We start from the raw sequence: 18,880 nt of genomic DNA on the forward strand, positions 1-18,880 counted from the left end.
AGTATCAATCATAATCAAACAATTAAAGATATCTTTAATTATTTGAAGATATTATCAATTCATTTGAGGTGTGAAACAATTCAATTAATTTAAGATATCTTCAAATAATTCATGACATCTTCATTATTGCATGCATTAATTGAATTAAATTGATAATCATTCTGCTGAATTGATGTACGATACAATAGAATTGTTGCTCTCTTCAAAAACAAATGAATTGATGATATCAACAATTGAACTGATGTGCACTACAATTCAATTAAAGAGTGCAATAATTCAATTAATGTGATGATGCGTTAGTCCATATTGTGGACCCTACCCTTGGGAGCCATGATTTGAATAAACTTGAATCCACACTATGTTAGAAAGCATGCATATAAACTTTTCTGGCCTAGTGGTTCTTAAAAGGATTTTTAAACAACTTCACCCCATTTTTGTCTTTTATCTCCCTATTGGAGGGAGCATGGTCCTTTATTTGAACAAACTTAATTCCCTTCACCCAAGGATGATTTGTGCCAAGTTTGATTAAAATTGGCTCAGTGGTTCTTGAGAAGATTTTTTAAAAAAACTGCCACAAAATTTTCAAAAATTCTTTAATTATTATATTAAGATCTAAAAAGGGTGTGGCAGTTAATTTGAACAAACTTGAATCCTCTTTACCCAAGCATGCTTTGTAGCAAGTTTGGCTGAAATTATAGCCCTGTGGTTCTGGAGAAGTCGAATATGTTAAAAGTTTATGGACAGATGGATGGATGGACAAACTGACGTCAGACAAAAGTGAACAGAATTGCTCACTTGAGCCTCCAGCTCATCATGACAAGGAGCTAAAATGTAGCTGTGTCAGACCGGAACAAGATTTGTCAAATCCTCCTTATAGACTGTCAATCCTTTCCATTCATAATATAGACTGTCAATACTTTCCATTCATTATAGACTGTCATTCATTTTCATTCATTGGAATTTCCCATTCCCAAACTCATGCTAATGAAGGAATCTAATTTCTTGAATTCCTGGAATGATTTTATATCAACTTCATTAATCTAATTGTTGGAGAGCAAACCATAAGAGAAAGAGAATTTGTTGGAAATTTTCTGTGTTATCCAACAAAATCCCTACCAGACTTATTTGTTTTCTACAACAGCTAGTGCTTATAACTATACAGTGTCACCTCAATATATCACCACCCCTACATACCACCATCAAAATGTGTAGAACGGATTTTCACCTGATATATTGCCAAACTTGACTATTGCCATCCACCACCCATTTTCAGATACAAAGGGTCAAATTACCTTTATACATCCCCTGATAAGAATGCCAACAACATCAGAAGCAATAATCATACATAACTGGACTGTTCAGTTTGGGGAATCATAACAAATCTAAATTTAGCATGTGTCATTAACACAGGTAAGTATAGGTAATTGTGATAATAGCTTGAATAAATTCTCTGAAATTGTCCAGTGGAATTGCCCATGCATAAACAACAGAAAAACAAAATAGTATCAGCTGCTGTAAATTTTGTGTACCATGTGACCTTCATGTGTGTTGATGTGTGTGACATCATATTTCTGTGTTTCAAATAAAGTTGCAGCCATTTAATACAAGTGTTTGTCAACCGTTCTGCTGTACATATACTTAATATGTTTTACAAATGTTCAAGCACAGAACATCCCAGTATTTGACAAAGTTTTAAGAATTTAAGCAAAACAATTTCATGCATTCACATATCTTTTCGTATGTGGATGATGATATAGGGGCAATAATTGATTCAACTAATTTTTTTAAATTGATGAACTAAAGTGGTCAAACTTTTTACAATGTCACCCAAGAAACAATGCCAAAATAGGCTGGGAAAGAAGCAGGCTATATACATCAGTTCCTCCACTGACGATGTACCAAGGTGACACTGGAAATCTTCCTGTCAGTTGGTTTGTCACACACTACCCATGCCTGAACTCTGAAATACAGACACATTTATATGGGAATAATCCTGTCAGTTAGTTTGTCACACACTACACATGCCTGAACTCTAAAATAGACACATTTACGAGGGCTGTTCGATATGTAATGTGTATTGTACAATATCTCAAAAGCATTCAACTCAAATAGTGAAATGAACATTACATCCCTTCGAAGTATTCTCCGCCGTTTGAAATACATAATTTCAATCTCTGAATCCATTTCTGAAATGTGTCACGGTACGCTGATTTAGGTAGATCTCTGAGGCACTGACTGATGGCTGAGCCAAGGGCTTGTCGGGACTTGTAACGACGACCAGATAAGAACTTTTCAAGTTTTGGAAAAAGAAAAGTCGCATGGGGCTAGATCTGGAGAATATGGTGGGTGTGGCAAGACGGTAACCTCCTCAGACTTCAAAAATTGCTTCACAAGCTCAGATGTATGTGATGGAGCATTATCATGAAGTAGACAAACATGCCCAAATCCTGACACAGGGCGTCGTTTATGATAATATATCTTGAGCTTTTTTAGTATAACATCTCAGTAATACTGACCTGTAACACTTTTGCCCTTTGGCACCGGAATTTGTACGCACATACCATCACATGAGAAGAATATGCAATAAAGAATCTTCTTTGTGCTTATGGTTCTTTTAGCAACAACGGGCCTTCTACCGTGTTTAGTTATAGCCATATTTTGTTTCCAATTTTTCTTACTGGTTCGAAATAGTGTTTCGTCACCAGTAACAATGTTTGCAAATTGTCTTTGATTGAATTTAGGAAACATTTTGAACAATTGCTTAGCGGATTGTACTTGTACCTGTTTTTGGTCATCTGTCAATATATGCGGTATCCAACTGGCAGAAGTCTTTCGTACTTTCAAAATGAAATGCACCAGCGATAGCAATATGCCAACAGCTTTGGCATTATCACAAATTGCATATCTGCCATCACTTTCTATTATTTCCCCAACTTTTGCCTTGCCCGTTACTGTCACAGGTCGACCAGATTTTGCTGCATCTTTGACAGACTCTGTACCAGTCAGAAATTTCTTTCTCCACCTACGAACTGTCTCATAAGATACCTTATCAGACCCATAAACAACCCCCAATTCAGTAAAAATCTGCATTACCAAATGACAGTTTTGTGCTAACTTTTATATAAGTTCTAATTTCTTCAATATTTTCCACCGGTTTCCCAACCATTTTTACAACAGTAGTCAACGACTGGCTCTATTGAAATGACTAAGTTTAAAACTACGTGGAACTGAAGGCTTGTTTATACCGTTGGAAAGGTATTGAATAGAGCTATTCAAGAGTATCATCATCCACGGAATCGTGCAAAGCGTTATTGCGCTGTAGTACAATACACATTACATATCGAACAGCCCTCGTATATGGGAATATTGCTGTCATTTGGTTTGTCACACACTACCCATGCCTGAACTCTAAAATACAGACACATTTACATGCTCCTTTTGAGGCAGATACATTGTTTATTGATATATGCACACAAATGATTATTGTCAACAAGGTCATTTATTTAGGGTCATGTCAAGGTTATTGGGAATTCTCCGAGTAAAACAATGTTTATGACATACATATTTGACAAAAGAAAACTTGCTAATGACCAGATTAGTTTCCGTGGTTGATTATGAATAGACCTACCAGATTTCACTTTCTACAAGTCTTTATGATCAGCTGAAGACCAAGTTCAGTATTCATTATTTCACATTATTGAGGTTTTGTTAGCATTGTTTTGATGTTATCTGTCTTAATGCTATTGTAATTTCCTTTTACTACTTTTATAACATGCTGTATGATATCATTTTTATTGTGTGCAGCGCTTTAGAGTGGTTATTTATAGTCATATAAGGCGCTATATAAATAAATTAATATAAGTTCCAGCAATCCAGAGCTTTCACCACTACAATAGTTCCAACTCAATATCTAGATCACTTCATTTCAAGTGATACTGTTAAAGAGGTAAATTCACAAAGGGTATAATTCAACCCTGTACATCCAAAATGTCAGAATTATTAACGGGTAAAAGACCCACAAAATCATTAAATTAAAGGATTCACGTCAACTAACTGTTTTTCATTCTGACATCATTCTTGTTATGACGAGAATCAGCACCGTAATACCAAATTCTGTTGACTGTGTGAAATGCACACTGGTTTTTATTTCAATGTGCCCAACCTCCAATCCAATTTTTCTAAAGATAGGTCAAATCAATACGGGAGAATTGATAATCAGCAGCAGTGTTTTGGACTGTGGGCTGGGGTGATATACATATTGCTGGTTATATTTTGTTATAATCATATCTTGATGCTTGTTTTGAAAAAAAGTTTTTGAAGTTCAGATGCCACTTACTGCCATAAATTAGCTTAATGAATGACAATTCTGGTATGTATAGATAGGATGAAGCCTCACCTTTACATTTAACATAGAAAATACAGCACAACCAGACATTAAAAGTTAGTAGGGCAGAATTATATCACTTCGTTGGTGTAACTTTTCAAATAATCCTACTGACAGTCACAGAGAAAAGTTCACACACCAAATGAGGTTCAGTAAAAATGTAATACAAATACAATGTTAAATATCATTCTTTTTATTTTTGATAAAAAAGAAAATTATTCCACTTCTGGCTTTACACTAGAAATCCTGATTCATTTAGTGTAAAAATCCATCCTGACCAGCATTTACTTAACATCCAAAGTGCAATTTTCTATATCAATCATTAATACATGTTCAGAGAGCACCTACAGTTTAATACAACAATTCCTTCTGATCAAAATATCAGTATCAAATCATATAAATTTCATGTCATCTCCAGTTTTCAAGATACATGTAATACTATATCTAATATCACAATAAAATGCACCATATCACAATAAATGAAACTAAATATGAATCAATGTGTATTTAGAATCACAATGGCACTTCACTTCTCATTAGATATCAAACACAAAATCATTCAAATCACACAGCAGTTTCCCCTTTGATGGTGGTCAGGAGGCCAGTATCGGGGGCTGACGTCATGATGATTTTCTGGACTTGTTTGAATCTTGGATGTGAAGCCCCGCCCACCAATGCTAGCAGCATACTTTCACTGGTTGTCATGTAAGCTCCAGCATCCTTCATCCGTTGAAAGGCATACATCCTGCAGTATCAAAGCAATTGTTGACTTGATATGTATAGTTTTACTGTATAGCAGAACACAGAAAAAAATATACACATAAGTTAAGGCTAGGTATAGGCATTTCATTGAAATGAGAATTTATTAAAAGGCCCACAGGCCTTATTGGTCACCTGAGTACTACTGTAGTTAAAAAAATCACTAGCTCTAAGGGGTAAAAATCTACAAAAAAAATTCCTGTTCTGAAAATATTTAGGCTAAATTCTAATATTCAGCAACAGTGAACAACAAGATGTGTTCTTAAAACTTCAATGTCCTCAAAATGTATATACTGATTAAAGGCTTTACATAATGATTATACATCATTATGTATTATCATTAAATGATATCACTAATTTGGATCCATACTAAAGTCCAAACCCTTGGTTTACGAAATTCACCATTTTTTGTACATTCTTTTCTGCTTTTCCTAAATATGCATTTAGTTTTCATACTGTATCAGTATAACTTAAAGAAGTCCCTCAAATGATAAAGACAATAATCATTATAATAATTTTGGTTCCACCCTGAAACCAAACCCTTACCCCATAGGATCATGAAATTAGGACTACCTACTTTTTCTAAATATCCATTTAGTTTCAATTTAGTATTAATAGTATTAAAGTAGATATCATTTACATGTTTTGCACGTATATACGATATATACCAAGATTGGCCCCACCATGGAGTCAGAACCTCTACCCCAGGGATCATGAAATTTACAGTATAGTAGAGGATTTCCTGCTCTATATCACCATGCATTTAGTCTTTCTTAAAGATATGCAGTTGTAGAGAAGATTTTCGAAAAAGTATATTTTTGGCAGTTTTTGCCTCACCCCTAAGGCCCCAGGGGTGCATGAGTCCTGAAATTTACAATTTATGTTCTCCTTGTCCCACAGATGCTTCATAAAAACTTGAAAAGAATTGGAATAGTAGTTACCAAAAAGTTAAAAATTATTCTATTGTTTACAAATTTAATAACTGACCATTTTGGCCCCACCCTGATACCAAAACCCCCACCCCTGGGATCATCAAATTCACAAGTTTGGAAAACGACTACCTCTTCTTTCTAAATATCCATTTTGTTTCAATAGCAATAAAAGATGTTATTTAAAAATTATTATTTAAATGTTTTACACATAATTTTGGCCCCATCCTGGGGTCAGAATCCCAACCCCGGAGATCATGAAATTTACAATTTTGGTAGAGGCCTTCCTGCTCTACATCACTATGCATTTAGTTTTTCTTACACATGTGGTTGTAGAGAAGAAGGTAAATTTTTGCCCCACCCCTAAGGCCCAACCGGTGCTGGAGTCCTGAAATTTACAATTTATGAATTAGTACACCAGAAATGATGAAAGAATTAGATACGTTTACATGTACAAAGTTTGAGGAATGTCAAGATGAGGTGTAAGAGGAGTTGATTATACAAAATATCTATAAAAAAAAGTTCATGCAACTACATGTAAATTTTTTGAAAAATGTCTGATCACATGCACATCTTCATTGCATCCAAATCAATTGTACAAAATTTGAGGAATGTCAAGTTAGAGGTGTGAGAGGAGTTGATTACACAAAGTAGGTGCACTATTAGAGGGAAGCCTGCCCACCATTCACCATACTATAAGCCGGATGCACATTGTGCAACCCAGCTAATTATTGAAAACACACAATCTTCAGAGAGATATTTCATTGAAACTTTTTTTTTTAATGTAAGTACTGTTATTTCTAAATTGATTAATTATGGTTTTGCACTGTTTTGGCAATATTTCAGCCATTTTACGGCAGGTTATTTCTAGAAACATGGAAATAAACTACACTTCATTTATACTTTATTTTTATGCATTTTTCAGCACTCTCCCCACAAATTTACTTCAAAACCTCAGCAATTTCATTAATTAGTAAAGGTCATAAATTCAATCCACCACACTTCCCAGTTTATTACGTGGATTTCAAAAATACCTTAAAAAATAACTTGTTTCAGTGAGGTCCCGGACTGATCAGAGTAGTGATTCCCACAGCAGCTTCAAAAGGGCAGAGAAATTTAGTACCTCAGACAGGGGCAGAAGGGAACCCTTGAGTGGTTCAGGGCATAAAACACCAGTGTACGAGCTTTGCTTTTGATAGTCTCCCTTTCCTCTTGTGCATGATTTTCTTGTTTTCATTTGGTTCTTTTACATTGAAATAGAACTGAAAATAGGACAGTTTTTATTCCAACACCTAAATAACATGCAGTAATTTTTCTTCATTTTAAAACATTGTTGTTATTTTAACTCCTGTTTTCGTTAGCTGTTGATCGAGTCCCCAACACTAAAATTTTCATTGGAAGATCAACAAAAATGTCAAAAGTTTAACTGAATTTCTGTGCCTTGTTTTGAAATCTTGCACAGAGTCAGTTTGACTTCGGGATCATGGTTGATTGATATGGATTAATATATATACTACCCATATATATATATATATATAAATTTCATTTTAATATGGTAAAATAGTCTTGTCACACAATCTCTGCGAAACTGAGTTGTCTCTCTTGTTTATCTGATTTACATACGCTAAATAGCCTAATTATAGATATACCTAACAGCATTTGACGTATCAAACGAAATTTAACAATCTTCCAGATAATATTGAGAATGTTATTTTCGTAGACGAATACTTTGAGTTCGTGTTTTAAAAATGAATTTTCAAGTACTTTTGTGTGCAAAATGGCCGGGGAATTAATACATGAATTGATAATAAAACTGACATCTTTTTTGTGACAAAAGCAGCGAAGGAATGGTATGCCACGAAATCACATGGGTTTCAAATGGCTTTTCTCAAACTGTTCATAATTACCCCCTCATACTCATGGGGGTACACAAGAGCGTGTGGCAAACCCTGGATGTTTGTTTTAACATCTAGCTAAGTTCACTTGAACAGTCGTACCAATTCTAAGTGGTTCACCATATAAGCAAAAGGGTAATGCATATAATGATGAAAAGAAAACGGTCACCCCCTTTTTTTTTCAAATTGAAAAACTGATCACGATATTCAGAACTTAATCTTGTGTCAGTTTTCAGTAAATGAATGCCTTTCAGAATTAGAAAGAGCATTTTTTCCTCATATAAATCTATCATAAACATATCTGGAATAGAATAAGATTTAATATTTTTAAAGAGAAAATTATAATACTGTTTTAAACGACATTTCTCAGAAGGCATTATGCAAGACTGAAGTACTCAGAAGTAGTAACTTTTTTTGAAAATGATACCATACTTGGACAGTTTCTACCGATGTTTACCATTATCAGATGCTTCCAATTATCGGATTAGACACAAGTGATCACTAACGATCTGCTCAATTACCTGGTCAAATACTGATTATGATCACAACTGGCAAATAAACGAGCTTGAAAAAAGAAACAAATGTTTGTAATTGGAGTACAAATTTGGAAATTTCTGTGTTGTCTTCAAACGCAAAAGGGCAACAATTTTTTTGTTTTGAATTTGGGAAAGGCAGAGGGGTGGCGGCAAAAGGCAGCAGGGTGGGACACCCCTCTGAAACTGTCTATGGAAATCCCTACAGAGTTACTTTAGAAAATGACTTGTTTTAGTGAAGTCCCTGACTGATAACTTGTTTCAGTGAGGTCCCTGAGTGATCAGAGTTGGACAATTTCTAAAGCGCGTACTTACCTGTCTGTCATTGACCGAGATGAGCAGGCGTCTGCAACGATGTGAACATCGAAATTGTCCTCTAAAAGGTCGAGGACTGTGTTCTGGACACACACATGGTTTTCGATGCCACATATCATCACAGAGTTGATATCTGGAAAGGATGGCCAAAATATGAATTACATGATCATTTTCAAGATACGGGAATGCACTCTGAAGTACTCAAGCCAATCACTCTTTACTATTTCCAGATAGCCAGGACATTATATCTATAAGCATGTGGTTAAATATCTTATATCAGAGACTCCAAGTCACAATAGTGACTGTCTTCGCTTTACTAACTAAGACATATATTCTACAATTAACTACCCTGCGTCTTATAGTAAGCTGTGATGCAGGGCATGAAACTAACTGTTTATGTCACCAGTCCAGCTGGACTGATCGGGTTTATTTTCAACAAGTCCGCAAAAATGTTTACCAGTCCACCAGGGTTTTCCAGAAATAATTAAACATATTTCGTTAATGTTATTCAAATAAAAATTATAAAATAATGAGATTTAACTCGATATGCCTCGGACAATATTGCAACACTAATCAGGTTTGCCTGATGTCCACGCCTAAGGCATGTTTAAGATTCGATAAGTAAGTTTTTCAAAATGACATTTTAGAAAATTGACCAGTCCCATCGGACTGATTAAAACAAATGTCAGTCAGTCCACCAGACTTTTAACCAGTCACGCACTGATGGGTATATGTCAATTTTGAGCCCTGGTGATGTCATAGTGATTAGGCTCTCAAACCTGAGTGAATTAGAAAATTGTTGGGATAAGATTTTGGGGATTTTTCATTTTCCTTGAATTTCTAACATTTTTTTAAGTTGACCTATACTAACTTCCGTTTTTTGTATCTCTGACATCTTAAAAAAGGTGGCAACACATATATTTTCTTTGGTTATTAATTAAATCAAACTATATTGTGTGCAAATTAATACAGTTGTTCCACTTTCAACCATTAACAGGTCCAGTCCAAAGAGTATTTCTATCCATGTAGCTATAAATAGCTACCTAGGTATTTAAACCTACTTAAAGTTGCTACTTCTACCTACTTTTACCTGTTTTTAAAAATACAAATAATTATCAAGGCGCATCTTTCGAACAGGTCAGTCATTTTATGTATTATGTTGTGCATGTGCATGGCAAAATTCAGAGTGTAAATTTGAATACTTTACGAGGGTGGAGAATTTGTAAGACATTCTAGACTTTTTATTACGTATCTTTGATCCTTAAGCTCCTAGAAAATGGAACTGGGTGTATAGTTATTGATGCAAATTTGAAAGGTTAGAAAGTAAGCAATTTTTGTCCAATATTTTTGTGGTATTCATTGTCAGTGTAAGTGAATAAAGAAATTTGGTACACACCATATTGCGCCGTTCCTGCATTTGGCCACGAAATGCAAGTAAAGGAAAAAGTAGGTAAAAATAGCTACCTGGAGTAAGTTTAAATACCTAGGTAGCTATAAGTAGCTACGTAGGTACAGGGATTTATCTAGGTTGTTTTTACTACCAGTAAAAGGTACCTTTCCCCCTAAATTGGCAACAATTGGATATTTCCCCTTCCACAGATAAAAAAATCCCCTTCCATTTGTAGAAACTTCACAAAATTGTATTAAAATTTTCAACAAATATCATTTTTTTGATATTCTAAGTCATTCTCTACAATTGTCAGACTTACAATATAGATAAAATGAGTAATCAATAACTTTATATGGCTGTTATAATCTGTGGATATTATATTCCATGGATGTCCCCCATCCCCTGGAAGCTCATGACTACATTCTTAAAAATTCCCCTTAAATATAAAATGGGTAGTAACAACTAAATGCTGGATAAATCCCTGAGGTAGAAATAGTCTTTGGACTGGACCTGATTAATGTTGATAAGTCATAATATTATGAGGATGTACGCCACGTACCTTAAATAAAGAGGAGTTTGAGGAAGAAGATAGTGTGGCAGACGGATGGACCAGGGTAGTAAAACAATATACCTGAACTTTCTTAACAAAGTGCGGGTATAACTAAAGGAAAAGGTTTACCTTTCAAGGTTTTGATATGATCCACAACCTCTGGTATCAACATTGAGAAATGGGTTTTTGGAAAGACTTTCAGTTGGCTAACGTCTAACTCGGACACCGTATGCCCCAACCCTTTGAAAAAGTTCTGCATTAATAACATATAACCTTAAATATTTTGCAATAAATTGAGAAAATATTCATCTTTGAATTGAATTTTTTATTCAACACAGAATTTGACCTCGGGTTATCTACCTTTGGGATACTGCTCCGTTACAATCACGGGCATGTCAAGAGCATTGGCACCATCCAACATTCGTCGGGCCACCTCGATAATCTGTGGATAATACATTATATTTCCACGAAACTTCTCTTGCATGTCACACAACAGTAATGCAGTATTCTTCAGAGACACCTTGCCGAGCCGTCTTGCAGCCATGTTCAATTATTACGGGCCTTGAGTACTCAAGCGTCCAAGTGACAAAGATCTACTTTTACTTTGCCCTACGCCGACAACTAGCAATATATCGGTATGTTATCTCCAGTTCATGGATGTAGCAGCAGTACGTACGGTGTGTGAGCTGCGTCCGGACTAACAGAGGTTCTAGTGACAATATAGGACCTACTCGTTACGCATTGCAACCAAAGTAAACAACTGGTAACGACAAAGGTAAACATTAATGATCAGATGATACTATAGATCTAGCTTGTTTTTGCTGAACTTGTTTAATCTCAGAATTGGCCAAAGTCCTCCAAAATTGTATAGACATTCTTTCAAAATATTGTATGCTATGGAAGTTGCATATAAACTTACAAAAATCATTAGATATTCTTTGTTCAACAAGTGTAACAGCATAGCTAGGCACCTGCATTTCTATCAATAAGTCGATCAATAAAGCCAAAGATTGAAAAATCCCCCCCCCCCCCTGTGTATTTTTATACAGATGGGGTAGGATTTTCAATCTTTGACTTTATTGAGCGACTTATTGATAAAAATTCAGGTGCCTGTGGTAACAGGAAGGGAGAAAATGCGACGGACCAGACCGGGATTTGAACCCGGACCCCCTGAATTCTCTAGTCAGGTGCTCTACCAGCTGAGCTAACTGGCCACCGGCGATCGAACCCGGCTGACCGCTACATTTCTTCCTCCGTAAATGTCTTCACACTTGAAGACATCAACCCAGGATCTTAATCCCCTGGCATGCATTTTCACCTGCATGCTCCAGTGGCTGGTCTACGGCACCAAATGTAACAGGAAGAGAGAAAATGTGACGGACCAGACCGGGATTTGAACCCGGACCCCCTGAATTCTCTAGTCAGGTGCTCTACCAGCTGAGCTAACTGGCCACTGGCGATCGAACCCGACTGACCGCTACATTCTTCCTCTTTAAATGTCTTCACACTTGAAGACAATCAACCCAGGATCTTAATCCCATGGCATGCATTTTCACCTGCATGCTCCAGTGGCTGGTCTACGGCACCAAATGTAACAGGAAGAGAGAAAATGTGACGGACCAGACCAGGATTCGAACCCAGGCCCCTTGAATTTCTAGTCAGGTGCTCTACCAACTGGCCACCGGCGATCGAACCCAGCTGACCACTACATTAAGAAGATGAAGAATTGTTATGTGTTTCATTACAACAATACCATTTTGGATAATATGCTGATGGTGCTACTGTTTGAGCGAGCACAGCTACACATACCTAGATAAATGTACCTCTTCTACAGGAAAAAGACTAGGCCTGTAACTCCCGCTCCAAGCTTCTTGTATGCATGGGTCTGGTCAGGTACTGCTTGTAATACCAGCATTTGTTTGACAGTGCTCAGCTTCTCGCTGTTGATTCAGTCTTTCCCAGTCAAGATCTTGTACACCTGGATTATGTCGCCGCGTTTCCTTCTGTAGTATAGGGATGGTAACTCAAGATGTTGCAGCCTTTCCTCATAGGGAAGATTCTTGATGTTGCATAGCTTCGTTGCTCATCTCTCTACCTTTTCTAACTTGTCGATATCACTTGCTAAAGTTCTACTATATCTGAGGTGCATTGCAATACTCAAGTGTTGGACAAACCATCATTGTTTACAATTTTTTTATGACTGTGCTGGCCTTTGTAGCAAATGTTCTTTTAATGACCCCCAATACTCTGCTGGTTTTCCCTACAGCATTGTTGACATGTTGATAAAACGACAGTTTGTTGTCCACCAATACGCCAAGGTCTTTTTCCTTCTCTGTTGTTTCCAGTTTTCTCTGCCGTCTGTCATTGTCCTTCATGTTGTAAGAATGGTTCGGGTTGTTCCGCCCAAGGTGCATATGTATTATATGTAATGTTCAGGGTTTTCATCAGGTTCAGTTTAAACAATATTTATTTACCAGATACCCAGTACATGAATGGGATTGGTCAGCCGTGACTCAGCACTCATTAGAGACAGCCAATTTTAGCTCTTTCCCAGGGTTTTATGTCACATGTAAATCATAAACAGTTAATTTCCTGTATTAGGCTCTTGCTAAATTTCATATCACTTTAAAATATCCGACATGCACATCAACGATTATAATTAAAATCATATACATGAACGTGGTTGAAAGACTTTGTATACTATAGTTATTATGATATTTCCGTTGCCTTCTGCTGTCTTCACTGTGACTTGCTCAACCTTAGACGACTTGTTCTGAACTGTATGCACTAGACTGTCTCTACTTTCCTTATTTCTACTCCCAATCTTTTGAAGTCATTAATTGTGTGACTGATAAAAAAAAAAAATGCCTCAAAATGTCACCATTGTTTGCATGACCAGACATGAAACTGGTAAATAGATTTGAGCATTTGCTATTTTCTAGATGCGGATAAAATGGGCTTTTTATTTTCTGTTGCACAAAACTCCTAATTTAGATCCGCCATTGCCGCAGTTGAATTATGATGTCAAAATGTAGACCGTGCCTTTCATCAACATTGCTTTTTGTTAAACATTAGGCCAAATGTTCCACTGTATTTTGGAGCTAGGGGACCACAAAACTAGGATGATAAACTACATAAGTTCACAAGTTTAGATTAAGGTGTGACTTTGCCAGATCTCCACCGGTACACACACAGTACAATACAGACTTGTGAATTTCACAGGTCATCAAACTTTTTTTTCTGACAATGCAGAAACAGACCTTGCCTCTAAAAGTGTTGTAGAGAAATGTAATGTGTATGAATTGTGCTATGACTTATTTTCATTGACAGCATTTGGTTACAAATGTATTTGTGTCAAATTTTCTTATTTAACAGTACATGTATGTTAGTTATAATATTGGTTTCTATTTTCTTGAACTCACTGTGGAGTCATTAGATTTCTTGGGGGTTCACTTATCATAGATTTCTTGGATATCCCTATAATCCCACGAATTTCAAACCACAATGAAATACACAATCTATATATTAATGTTTCAATGTACAGAAACCATATCCATAAAATCACATTCCAACGAAAACGGTAAAATCTCCACAACACAAGAAAATTACATCCCAATGAAAGTAAAATCTCCACAATTCACAAAAATCACATCCCAACAAAAACAGTAAAATCTCACATCTACGAAAATCACATCCCAACGAAACAGTAAAATTTCCACAATCCACGAAAATCACATCCCAACGAAACAGTAAAATCTCCACAATCCACAAAAATCACATCCCAATGAAACAGTAAAATTATAAAATCTCCACAATCTACGAAAATTGAGCCCCACAAATTTAAATGATTCCACAGAATTTGTACTCAAATCTTCATTCATAAAATAAATAATATCAAAAAATGTAAAATCTCATCTCTTTTTTCAGCTTTAGAAGATGAAATTGACAACAACTTTTTTCTTACTGATGAGCATTGTGAATGTGTGTTACTGTTCAAGTCTGGAATTGCATACAGATGTAGTTCTCTTTGGGGCTCTTGGAGACCTGTCAAAAAAGTATCTGTGGCAGAGCTTTTTCCAACTCTATCTCAACGAACAAAATGAAAACAAGACATTTTCTTTTTATGGAATTTCGAGAGATTTCCAAGAAGAGGGTTCCAAAAAGCTGTCCAAAATTTTGGATAACGTTAGTTGCAAAGAAAAAATTGGCTCTTTGTGTGATGTAAAACTATCAGAATTCAGGCAGCTCGTAAAGTATGTGCAACTAAAGACAGATGACCAGTTTGAAACCTTTGGAAAACTAAATTTAACAAATGAACAAAAAAATCCAAACCAGAAACTTGGGAGGATATTCTATTTAGCTCTTCCTCCAAATGTCTACTCCTCAGTTGCCGGTAAACTGTCATCGTGCTGCAAGCTCAGCTTGAATCAATCTTGGTCTAGATTAGTTTTAGAGAAGCCATTCGGAAGTGATCTGCAGTCTGCACTTTCAATGGCAAAAGAGATTGGCAAGTACTTTAATGAAGAGGAAATTTACAGGGTGGATCACTATCTTGCAAAGTCAGTGGTGAAACAAGTTCTACCATTCAGGTATGTAGATTGCAGGTTATTGTTCTCGTTAAACAATGAACTTTTTCTTCAGGAAAGGTTAATTTGTTTTTGTTTTTTTTAATACATTTTTGATCAATTATAATTATCTTTGTAGAAACAGGAACTTTGAAAAGATGGAGCCAATTCTGAATAATGAGCATATAGAGAGAATTGAGATAGCGATGAAGGAGCCAATTGATATCAAAGGTGAGTCATGCAACATCATACAATTATGATAAGCTAGATGAATATCCTGCAAGTGCAGGTAACAATGAATGCTACATGCATATATACATGTACTTGATGTGACAAAATATATAATTACTGCACGAGTTAAAGCATTAAACTGCTGCATATTGTAGCGGCTGGCCTGTAGCTCTCTGGGGATCAAATTTGGATATTTTTTTCCTAGAGAGCTACATTCTGTGACTACACATTTTGATGATGTTGGTAACCAAACATGCTATTTGATGTAGAATGATTTAATGTGTAATAAATGGCAACTAATTTTGAAGGCCAATCTTGCAGGTAGAATAGAATACTATGACAAGTATGGGGTGATCCGAGATGTCATGCAAAATCATCTGACAGAGTTGCTGGCCTTGGTGACCATGGAGATGCCAAAGAACTTGCAAAATGACTCTGAAGCAAATAAGAAAAAGAACAAGTTACTTATTCAAGTGAAAGAGGTAAAAGAAGAACAAGTTGTGATTGGACAATATTCAAAATACTTACAACATGCAAAACAAGAAAATTCAAATGTGTCTGTGTCTGTATATACTCCAACCTTTGCTGCGGCTCTGTTGAATATTGATTCTGCAAGATGGCATGGGGTTCCCATTATCCTGATGTCAGGAAAAGCCTTGGATGAAAGGTCAAGTTATATAAGAATCATATTCAAAGATAGCATAATGTGTGTGTGTGGATGTAAATCCTTCAATGTCTCTCAACACAGTGCTAAACAAATCATCTTCCAAATTAATCCGGGAAGCTTACCAACTGTAGGCATATTAGTGTCAAAGAACTTGTTTTCTCCTCAGTTACCAGAGGGACTTGAAGACATGGTTGTTACAGCACAGGAATCATTTGTTTTTGGACAAAGTTTGAACGAGTTTTACTTTTCTGTTCCAAAGAAGGATGAAAATGCTTATGTGACAGTTGTTAAAGATCTATACTTGGGAGATAAAAAGAGTTTTGTGACAACAGAAGGTCTAGAAAACTTATGGAATATATGGAGCCCAGTTGTAGAAAAAACTAAACATAAATATCCAAAGCCTTATTTTGAAAACAATGACATTTCTTTAAATTTTCAATTTAGTGATAATGTTTTAAAATATGCTGACACAAAATACAGTTTAGCTGAAGAGGAATTATTTGAAAAAGATAAGTTGTCAGTTTCTGCCATTCCATCGCATTTTCTAGGTCATAAGTTGCAAGTAAAACCAGAAATACAATTGTATATCTCATTAGCTGAGAATGTTAATAAGGTTGCAAAAGATTTTGCTGCTAGAGAGGATGCATTTCATATAGCTTTATCAGGAGGAACAAGTTCTGTCCAACTGTACAGAACAATTTTGAAAAGGTTTCCTAAATTTCCATGGAAATGGACCCATATTTGGCAAGTGGATGAAAGGTGTGTATCTTACAATGACCAAGAATCTAACTTTAAAACTATTGATGAGGAACTTTTGCAACATGTTCAAATTCCATACACTAATATTCACCCCATGCCTGTAAACAAAGTGGGTATACTTTGTTCAAAGGGGAGTGAAGAAACCTATATAGCAGAGCTAATCCACCATATCCCAGAGCTGGAGCTGGACTATGTCATTCTGGGTGTCGGACAAGATGGGCATACTGCATCTCTTTTCCCAAAGTCAGCATTGCTGGAAGAAGAGAAACATCTAGTGAACATGACAACCACTGAATCGGGTCAGAAAAGAATGACATTGCTGTATTCCATCATCAACAAGGCCAAAAATATTGCAGTTATAGTGAGTGGACATCGTAAGCATGATATAGTGGACTCGCTCGGTAGAAGTGAAAGAAAGTTGAAAAGTAGTTACCCCATCCTGGGTGTGAATCCTCAGTTTGGAAATATGACATTTTATGTTGATAATGCTGCATGGTTTGGTCAATAAAACCAATGAACACTTACAAAAATGAGTAAATTCAGTGCATGTTTAGGTCAACTGAGTGTTTCATGTGACCCATGTTTGTCTATTGTCATCTGTTGTGCATCATCCATTGTCAACTTTTAAACATTTTCAACTTCTCTTCAGAAACTACATGTATATGGCCAATTCTCACAGATTTTAGTGTGTGGTATTGGCTTCATTCTATCTGTCTGTCTATCCCACACACATTTTGTTCATTTACTTTTTACAAAACTTGTGGAAATGATGTATTCGATGTACACCTGGGCACCGTGTATGTTCAGATTAATTTGTTTGATTTTGAGAAACATATTGCCATTTTTGCATAACATTTTTGTACAACCTACTACTGTCCTCCCCAATAAACAAAGCTTGGGAATGTGTTGATTTCACCATGTTTGTCTTTTCATCCATTCATCTGTATATTGGAACAATTAATTGGTTTCACCTAGTTAAAATTAGATTTAAGTTGATGATCAAAGAGCTTTAATGTATTGTGACAGATTTGCATTTTCTCCTTATTACACCATAAATATTGATAGCATTTGAGGTCGAAGGAATTTGTATAGCCTGTAACTTGTCAGAAAACAAAATTGTGTCTTTCTGGTCATCAGCTGTACAATATTTCAACTTAATGCCCCAATATGGATGAACCCTGTGGAGGTATTAGTCCTGTTAGGACATCTGGTTTTTTTTTCTTAGAATACATGTGCAGGTATTCTGTACAAAATCGTGGGAAATTCCAGCAGTATGACTCTTTAGAACAGTACTGAGAAGAGATTGAATGAGGAAAAACCAGTCCAAACATTGGTTAATTCAGAAGACTTCTTAAATTAGTCATGTTGATTCCTGCCATAGTGACTAGAAGTCAAGAGGACAAGGGCCAGTGCTAAGCCTAGTAATCCTAGCTGGTCCAGTCTGCAAATCTGGAGCAATTACTGGTTATTCATAGGCTCCACATTGGTCAGTACATGTATCATATAACAGGGGCAGATCCAGAAAATTTTCAAGGAAAGAGGGGGAGGGATGGGGTGTGTGAATTGGGATGCAACTCAAGTTTGTTGTACCCGTTTGCCGAAAAAAAGGAAGGAGATGCCAAAATGACTTTATGTGAAAAGTTATTCAACTGTGGAAAGTGGGTGCAACCCCTCTAGATTCGACACTGTATGCTGTTTGCCTTGATATGTCCACAAAGTGTATATTGAGGACATGTTGATTCAAACGTGTGATAACAACCCCTGTGATAAACTCTGTAAATCAAATCGGGAACTATGCAATAGCCTCCACTTTATCCATAATAGGTGTAATATAACCCTGACCTATTTTATGACCTAAATACTCTACAGTAGCATGACAAAAGTCACTCTTTGCAAGGTTCAC

At 36.0% G+C, this 18,880-nt stretch overlaps 2 protein-coding genes across 2 annotated transcripts; one reads left to right on the forward strand and one right to left on the reverse strand.

Moving 5' to 3' along the window:
- Positions 1-4,561: 4,561 nt before the first annotated feature.
- LOC125647603 (isochorismatase domain-containing protein 2-like) lies at positions 4,562-11,344 on the reverse strand. Its single transcript, XM_048874354.2, has 4 exons — positions 11,116-11,344; positions 10,885-10,995; positions 8,816-8,948; positions 4,562-5,129 (listed from the first exon to the last, which is right to left on the reverse strand). Exons 1-4 carry the CDS (start codon positions 11,297-11,299, stop codon positions 4,949-4,951), a joined length of 609 nt encoding a protein of 202 aa, XP_048730311.1. The 5' UTR covers positions 11,300-11,344; the 3' UTR covers positions 4,562-4,948.
- On the forward strand, positions 11,345-17,888 carry LOC125647600 (GDH/6PGL endoplasmic bifunctional protein-like). Its single transcript, XM_048874349.2, has 4 exons — positions 11,345-11,530; positions 14,683-15,344; positions 15,460-15,551; positions 15,873-17,888. The coding sequence occupies exons 2-4, from the start codon at positions 14,692-14,694 to the stop codon at positions 17,483-17,485; spliced, it is 2,358 nt and encodes a 785-aa protein (XP_048730306.1). The 5' UTR covers positions 11,345-11,530; positions 14,683-14,691; the 3' UTR covers positions 17,486-17,888.
- The last annotated feature ends 992 nt before the right edge of the window (positions 17,889-18,880 follow it).

The sequence above is a fragment of the Ostrea edulis genome, chromosome 6 (genome assembly GCF_947568905.1).
Source record: "Ostrea edulis chromosome 6, xbOstEdul1.1, whole genome shotgun sequence".
Taxonomy (NCBI): Eukaryota; Metazoa; Mollusca; class Bivalvia; order Ostreida; family Ostreidae; genus Ostrea; species Ostrea edulis.